At 53.1% G+C, this 8,500-nt stretch overlaps 1 protein-coding gene across 1 annotated transcript in view; it reads right to left on the bottom strand.

Moving 5' to 3' along the window:
• Positions 1 to 2,977, bottom strand: part of LOC107289552 — a 116,209-nt gene extending 113,232 nt beyond the window's left edge. Inside the window, exons 1-2 of the mRNA XM_015818326.2 lie at positions 2,058 to 2,977; positions 1,207 to 1,476 (exon numbers count right to left, since the gene is read on the bottom strand). Coding sequence (XP_015673812.2) covers positions 1,207 to 1,476; positions 2,058 to 2,977 — 1,190 coding nt within the window. The remainder of the gene's footprint in view (positions 1 to 1,206; positions 1,477 to 2,057) is intronic.
• Positions 2,978 to 8,500: the final 5,523 nt, after the last annotated feature.

The following is an 8,500-nucleotide window of genomic DNA, read 5'->3' as shown; positions in this document are numbered from 1 at the left end:
CCTGCGCTCTTCACACGCCTCCTGCAGGGCATGTTTGGTAAAGTTCCTGCATGCAGGCTGCCGCCAAGCAGAGGGAGTAGCACAGCTAAGGAAAAGGGTAAAAAAAAATGGCGGACGGCGTTGTTTGGCGACCCCTGTGAAATGGTCGTGCGACCCCAAATGGGGTCGCGACCCACAGGTTGAGAACCGCTGCTCTAATTGTTCCAAGCATACAGTATAGTGTCAGTGACATTCTCCATTGTGTGTGGTTTTTCTTTCAATTTCTTGTCTTCCATGCAAGGGTTATGAATACTCATCAAACACAACATAAGGAAACTGTTGCATAGAGAAATAGTGCTTTATTATCTGATGGGCCTGGATTTCATGGGAAATAGTGCTTTGTTATCTGATGTGCCTGGATTTCATTATTTTTTCTTCAGTTAGTTTTTAGGGGGAATAGAGATTGCTTTATGATTAACATTCAAATTGACAAAGAGAAATCTTATGATGTTTGCCATCAAAAGCTGTTTCAGAGACCATATAAGTAAAACTAGAACAAGAATTCAGCACAATATTAATAGTCTGTCTGAAATTAATTCTAAATTTCTAAATTAAACAAGATTAAATAGTTGAGTGAAAAGAAATAGTTGAGTGAAAAGAAATAACAAATTTTCGGAGTGATTTGTTATTTGCACTTTGACCCATGAAATGTTTTCTACTATTTTGAGCTGCTTGAAAACAGAAAATGCTCCTGTTACATCTAAGTATACATTCTGTTTTTATCCTAACTTGTCTTGATGAAAATTGTACCCTTCAGAGGGTAGAGGAAAGCAACAACTGCATTAGCTATCTTTCACTAACCATATAGGAAGACCTGAGAAAATGGAAGTAGTAGAAATATTAGGAGAAAGTGGCCTCCCTTAGGAAAGAAACTAAAATGAATGTTGAATCTATTGAACCTATATCTTGGACTTTAAAAAAAAACACTAGAGGGAAATTGTCAATGCGTCCTGTCTTGGTGCTCCACACAACAGCCAGCAAGCAGGTACAGTAGACGAACGGCAGTTTAATTCACTCCGTTTGATTCAAAGTCAGCACTGGGAGTCGTCTGCTCCCAGTGCCTTACATAGGAAATGCGCCTGCCACACCCACGTTAAAGCTGCCCCACCCCTCAAGCCAGCATCCGCCCTGCCACACTTGGCCCTAACCCAGTCCTCGCAGCCCTGCCGTACAGCTGGGCCAATCATCGTCAGTCCTTTCCCCTCGGCAAGTGTCGGCCCTGCGAGGCGCAGGGGGATGACGTCAGAGGAGAGCGTCTGCTGTAGCACTGGCGGAGCCCGGGAGGAGCCGACGATACGACGACCGACTCCTTCATCCTCCAACTGGGGCCGGTCGTCCAGAGCCCCAGCGAAATGGCAAGGCCGGTAAGGCAGACGAGGCGGCTGGCGGTCGGGTCGGGTCGGGCTCGACGTGCCGCTCCCCCTACCAGAGGTCTCCCTGGAATACAAGCATAGCAGAGTTAATGGTCCCGTTCCTATGTGTTTGCACCCCCTGTTTGTCCCTTCGGCTTGTCGGGATATTTGCTATGGTACCTCCTGAGTAACCGGGGAGCATGCACCTCGCTATCCTTCACCCAAGATGCTTCCGACAGTGGATAGCTTTTCCATAAGACAAGGTAATATACCCCACCCCTTCTTTCCCGTGAGTCCAAGATTTCCTGCACCTCATAGTGGTCGGGTGCTACGGGACCTGGGGTTTCCATAGGGCGATCGTGGGACACCGGTTTCAACAGACTGCTATGAAACACCGGGTGTAACCTGCCTAAGAACCGCGGGAGTTTGAGACGCACAGTCACGGGGTTGATTACTTGGGCTATCCGGAATGGACCTATGTACTTTGGGGCTAACTTCCGACAAGGGACCTGGAGTCGTATATACTTAGTGGAAAGGTACACTAGGTCTCCCACCCTGAATGGCTTCTGGACCCTCCTCTTCTTATCTGCTTGTATTTTGGCCGTCTGCCTTGACTTTTCTAAGGCCTTTCTCACCACACCCCATACCCCGCTAACTTGGGCTAACCATTCCCCAGGTTGACAGGTTTGGGATTCCTGGCCACTATATTCCGGCATGGGCATGAATTCCCTGCCAGAAACCACCCGGAAGGGTGTGAAACCTATACTACTATGTACGGCATTACTGTAGGCCACCTCCGCGAACACCACCCACTCCACCCAATCTGTCTGTTGGTACGAGACATAGCTTCGAAGGTAGCGCTCCACCGCTGCGTTTGCCCATTCTGCCGCTCCATTAGTACTCGGGTGATACGCCAAGCTGACCCCTTGGGAGGATCCTAGGAGGCGTACGAAGTCGCGCCAGAAGTGGGCTGTGAACTGGACCCCGCGGTCTGAGATGATCCGATGCGGAGCCCCGTGGAGCCGATAAACTTGTGACAGGAACATACGAGCCAACCTTCGAGCCGATGGTAGTCCCTTACAGGGAACGAAGTGGGCCTGCTTAGAGAAAAGGTCTACTACCATCCAAATTACTGTATAACCCTGACTGTTGGGTAGTTCCACAATAAAGTCCATGGCTATGTCTTGCCATGGGTGGTGTGGGTCAGCCACCGATTGCAACAGTCCCATGGGCTTCCCTGGACTGGGCTTGGACATGGCACAGACTGGACATCCTCTCACGTAGGCTTCTACGTCTACCCTCATCCGAGGCCACCAGAACTGACGCCGGGCCAGGTGCAATGTTTTCAGAAACCCGAAGTGGCCCGCTTGTTTCGAGTCATGACAACGGTGGAATATCTGATTACGCAGCGGTGGTGGGATGTACAGTTTGTTGCCATACCAGGCCAGTCCATCCCTTTGAGTCAACATCCCATGGTTCTCCCGCAACCACGGATCATCTCTGAGAGCCGTTCGTAGTTCATCCTCAAGAGTTGCCACTACTGGTCGGGAAGCTGCCTTTGCATAGTCCTGTCTGTAAGGGGGCATGATTGCCTGTACCACTTCCTCCCATTTGCTATTGTATTGTAGTAACCGAGACAATGCGTCCGCTAGAAAGTTCTTACCCCCTGGTACATATTTGAGGAGAAACTGGAATCGGCGAAAGTATTGTGCCCAACGGACGTGTTTCGGGGATAGCCTCCTGGGGGTTTGCAACACTTTCAAATTTTTATGATCTGTCCAGACCTCGAACTGGTGTTTTGCCCCCTCTAATAAGTGCCGCCAGGTGGACAAAGCCCACTTCACTGCGAACGCCTCCTTCTCCCAGATGGCCCACGCTCGCTCAGTTTCCGTTAGCTTTCTCGACGTATAAGCGCAGGGCTGCAATCTCCCCTGCCGATTGTGCTGGAGTTATACTGCTCCTACCACCACGTCGCTGGCATCTGCCTGGACCACGAATGGACGTTCTGGGTCCAGATGCAGTAGGACCGGCTCCCTCACGAACAATGCCTTCAATGACTCAAAAGCCCTTTGGCATTCCGTTGTCCAAGCCAATGGTTGTCCCGGACGTGGTTTTGTTGTAACCATCCGGGTCCGCAGCAGGTTGGTAAGGGGTAACGCAACCATGGCAAAGGAGGGAATGAATTGTCTGTAGAAGTTGGCAAACCCCAGAAAGCTTTGTAGCTGACGGCGTGTCCTTGGGGCTTGCCACTGCAGCACACTCTTTACTTTACTTCCGCTGATATCCGATATCCCAGGTAGTCTAGGCGGGACCGGTGAAATTCGCATTTCGATAACTTCACATACAACCGAGCGTCCAACAGCTTCCTTAACACATCCCGCACTAGTTGGACGTGTTCCTCCATGGTCTTGCTATAAATCAGTATATCATCAAGATATACGAGCACCCCGTGGTATAGATGTTCATGCAAGACTTCGTTAATGAGTTGCATGAATACCGCGGGGGCCCCTTGTAGACCAAAGGGCATTACCCGAAATTGATAGCTGCCTAAACGGCAATTGAACGCTGTTTTCCACTCGTCCCCGGGTTTGATTCTGACCCTATAATAGGCCTCACGTAGATCCAACTTCGTAAAAACCTTCCCCTGGGCTAGATGGGCTAAGAGGTCCTTCATTAAAGGGAGGGGATACAGATGTTCTACACAAACTGCGTTGATGCCCGTGAAGTCCACGCACAATCGGAGTCCTCCATCCTTTTTCTCCTGAAATAGCACCGGCGCTGCTATCCGGGACCGTGACGGCTGTATGAACCCCCTAGCCAGATTCTTATCTATGTATTGCCTCAGTTCCTCCAACTCCTTCTGAGTCATGGGATACATATGGGGCTTCGGTAATTTGGCTCCTGGCAGTATCTCAATGGCACAGTCGGTCAGGCGGTGGGGTGGGAGGCTGTCGCAACCCTGCTCGCTGAACACCTCCGCCAGCCCCTTGTACTCTGCTGGGAATCCGGGCGTCCTTTCCCGTGCCTCCAGTGCTGTGTCCACTGAGTCCTCCTCCCCTTCCTGTGTGCCATCGTTCATACTCGGTGGCCGAGGGCCAGTGCCAAAGCGCATGTGATGACAACCACCACCCCACCATATGGTTGGGCCCCATTTATCCAACCAGGCCAACCCTAGGATCAGCGCCTCCGTCATAGAGGGAACCACTATGAACCGAAGAAGCTCCCAATGCTCCCCCATGTCCAATCGCACCGGTTCTGTCACTAGCGTGGCTGGGGCCCCACCCAGGAGGGATCCATCCACCTGCTCGAACCGGATGGGATGGGCCAGGCGATGGACCCTAATACCAACCTCCTTCCCAACTTTCATGCTGACCAGACTCCGAGTGCAGCCAGAATCGATTAACGCCTGATACCTCCCGGTATGGCCCGTGGCTGGACTTGTCAGGGAAATCGGGATGGTAAAGGGGCTTATCGGCTGGCTTACCATGGGGTCTTCCGCGGGATCCGTGTTGTCATATTCCGCCAGGATGTCGTCGGGAACGGTCAGGGTCGTCTCGTCTGGGGTCCGTTGGGTAGTTCCGCCTTCGGCGTGGCGAACCAACCTCGAACGTTCCGTGGCTTTCTTTGGGGTAGAGCTCGGTTTCCCCTGAACCGCCGGGGTGCCTTGCATTGCTGGGACTGGGCATTCCGCCACCCGGTGTCCTGGCCGATTGCACCTGAAACATCTAAATATTGGTTTAGCAGGGGATGTAGACAGGGGCGGGGGCCAGATGGACTCTTTCGGCCTTTCCCCTCCCCGCCGAGGGGTGGCCTGTTCGTCCGTGGACTGCCGGACCTCCTGCAGTCCCGCATCAAGCTCAGTTACCACTCTAAACCAGTCTGACAACCGGCCTGGCACCCCCCTCATGACACAGGCTTGGCACAGCTCCTTGTCCAGGCCTTGGCGGAAGTTATAGACCAGAAGACATTCTGGCCATGAGCGTAGCCAACCAGCTGCCCTCTGAAACTCCCGTACGTAGTCCCGTATGGGCCGGCCGCTCTGTCTCAATCCCAGTATCTCCGTCTCTGTGCGCTGTATCCAGGAGGGATTGTCAAACCTGGCCCTTAGCACCTCCAGGAACATTCCGACATCCCCCAGCTTCCGGGCATGGTCACTGTACAGGTTGGCCGCCCACGCTGCTGCCTCGCCCTGAAGGCTTGTTGTTATCGCTACTACCATCGCCCAGGGAGACGAGTACAACGACGTATACCAGTCCAGATGGCTCAGGACCTGGCCCAGGAACATCGCCAATCTGTCTGGGTCGCCGTCAAAGGTTGCTGCGATAGGTGGTGGGCCCCACATAAACCCTGTCGGCCATGGGCCCGTGGCTTGTATGCCCCGCTGCCCACTGTCCACAGTGGTGGAACGGCGGCTGCCTGGGTCTGGGTCCCAAGACGCTGACGACCCGGAGAGACGCGCAGGCTGGCCAGCGGGTACAGCGGCTGTGGCCCCACCTGGCCGGCACTCCCTTCGGTGTCAAGACTGGGCAGTTGAACGTACGCGACCCGTCCTTCTTCCAGTCGTTGCAGGGCCAAACTCAGCCACCATTCACCAGAAGCCACTGCAGGGTCCCACTGGTGAGACTCACCCATGTCCGCGGGCCGAGCCCTTTCCTTGGGCCTCACTGCCGGTTGGGTCTCCCCTGCCTCTTCTGCCTCTGCTGATGGCAGCACAGCCTCCGACACTGGCTCTGGGGTCTCTTCCACCGGTGCACCCCCCTGGGTTCCTTCTGCCATTCCCTCCAAGGCTGCCTCCTGTCACCCGGGCCCGGGAAAGGAGAAAATACGTTTAGGTAATTTTTTTTTTAGTGCTGACTTACTGTCAATGCGTCCTGTCTTGGTGCTCCACACAACAGCCAGCAAGCAGGTACGGTAGACGAACGGCAGTTTAATTCACTCCGTTTGATTCAAAGTCAGCACTGGGAGTCGTCTGCTTCCAGTGCCTTACATAGGAAATGCGCCTGCCACACCCACGTTAAAGCTGCCCCACCCCTCAAGCCAGCATCCGCCCTGCCACACTTGGCCCTAACCCAGTCCTCGCCGCCCTGCCGTACAGCTGGGCCAATCATCGTCAGTCCTTTCCCCTCGGCAAGTGTCGGCCCTGCGAGGCGCAGGGGGATGACGTCAGAGGAGAGTGCCTGCTGTAGCACCGGCGGAGCCCAGGAGGAGCCGACGATATGACGACCGACTCCTTCATCCTCCAACTGGGGCCGGTCGTCTAGAGCCCCAGCGAAATGGCAAGGCCGGTAAGGCAGATGAGGTGGCTGGTGGCCGGGCCGGGTCGGGTCGACCTCGCAGGGCTCGACAGAAATATTAGATGGGCTGACACCAGATTACCATTGTAATGTATTGGTCATAACTATTTTGAATCACTTGCTTAATGTCTAATCACTTGTTTGAATGTCTGACCTAGATTCTGTTATTATGTAACGGCTGCTGTTATTTAAGCCAGACTTGCTGTCTCCAGGCTGGTAATTAGGTTTTGGGCAGGAAACTGTTACTTTAAACCTATTGGCTGCTGCCTGGAGGCTAACCATATAAATAGCTATTTGAGCTGCTTCTTCTCAGAGTTAAATAAACTTATTCTGTTTCAATACTCATCTCACTTAATGCCTTCAAGAACCAAATACTTAACAGTGGCGATGAAGGTGGGATGTGCTGTTTAATCATAAGAGTCTGAAGTCACTAGGGGGTGAGGCCAGCACAGAGCCTGGCAGGAACTATGTTCCCCCCCCTCGGTATACCAAGCAAGCCACGCTGGAGACCACCATGCCCTAAGGATCCATCCTAGGGCCTACACAGAAGCCAGCAGCACAAGGCAACACGAGCAACAAGAAACGCAAGCAACTCACCATGGTGAAAGTGGGGAAACTCAAAGAGTTTGACGTCAACCATCCGTAGCGATGGGCGTCCTACATTTCCCGCATAGAAAAATACCTCCATGCCAACCAGGTTGCCGAAGATGGACTGAAGGCTGCGACCCTCCTCTGTGTGTGTGGCCCCGCCACCTTCGACATTGTGGAAAACCTGGTCACCCCGACGCCACTCGAGTCCATCACCTACGCGGACTTGAAGAAAAGGCTCCGAGATCATTTTGAGCCAAAATTATCCGTGATAGCATGGAGGCATGCTTTTGAACAGCGGGAGCAACAACTCGGTGAATCGGCCATAGAATTCATCACCGCTCTTCGTCAAGCATCCCAACTCTGCAATTTCACAGATTTGGAGGAGAGACTAAGTGACCATGTAGTCTGTGGCCTCCGGAATCAAGAGTTCCAACAAAAACTTTTTTCTAAGGAGACTCTTTCGCTACAGGAGGCCTTGAAGGAGATCATGGCGGACGAAGCCACCGGAGGGGCTGTTAAAGCACTGCGGCCCTCCAAAAGCATGTCAAGCACCAAAGCAGTTCACCATGAGGACGCCAAGTGAAGGGAAGACACCGACTCAGACTACGAAGTCGACAAGCTACAGAATCACCAAGAGAAGGGACTGAGGCCAGCTGACAAGGCAGTTCCGTTCCTTAGGTGCATGGGTTGCGGAGGCCGCCATCAACATGTGAAATGTCATTTCCGTACAGCAACGTGCCGACATGTGACAAGTCAGGCCACATTGCCACCGTCTGTCGAGGTTGCCAGAGGGACCATCTACAGGAAGACTCAATCAGGAGAGGTACCGGGGCCCTGGGGCAACACCAAGTAGGGTTCTGCGCCAGCCGAAGGAGCATTCTCTGCACTGGTGCCCATCGCCCCTTTAAGCCGAAGCTTCGACTCCAAGTCAAGCTTCAGGGAGTTCCATGTAAGATGGAACTAGACCAGCAATGGGCAAACTATGGCCCGTGGGCCGTATACGGCCCGGCGGCCGTTTCAAGCCAGCCCGCGGAGCACTAGATAATTTATTCATTTATTCACCTCATGCTGTGTCTAGTGAGGTGAATAAATGAATAAATTATCTAGTGCTCCCGGTGGCTGGCTATGCCTAAACGGAAGCCAGGCCTCCCTTCTCCAAAACTAGTGTCCAAAGCAGCCTCGCCCTGTCCTTAGTTAGAAAAAAGAGCCGCTGCCACCAGCCCA

The sequence above is a fragment of the Protobothrops mucrosquamatus genome, unplaced genomic scaffold (genome assembly GCF_001527695.2).
Source record: "Protobothrops mucrosquamatus isolate PMUCROS unplaced genomic scaffold, P.Mucros_1.0 scaffold718, whole genome shotgun sequence".
NCBI classification, from domain to species: Eukaryota; Metazoa; Chordata; class Lepidosauria; order Squamata; family Viperidae; genus Protobothrops; species Protobothrops mucrosquamatus.
The sequence above is the reverse complement of the archived record's forward strand: the minus strand, read 5'-3'. Positions and strand labels throughout refer to the sequence as shown.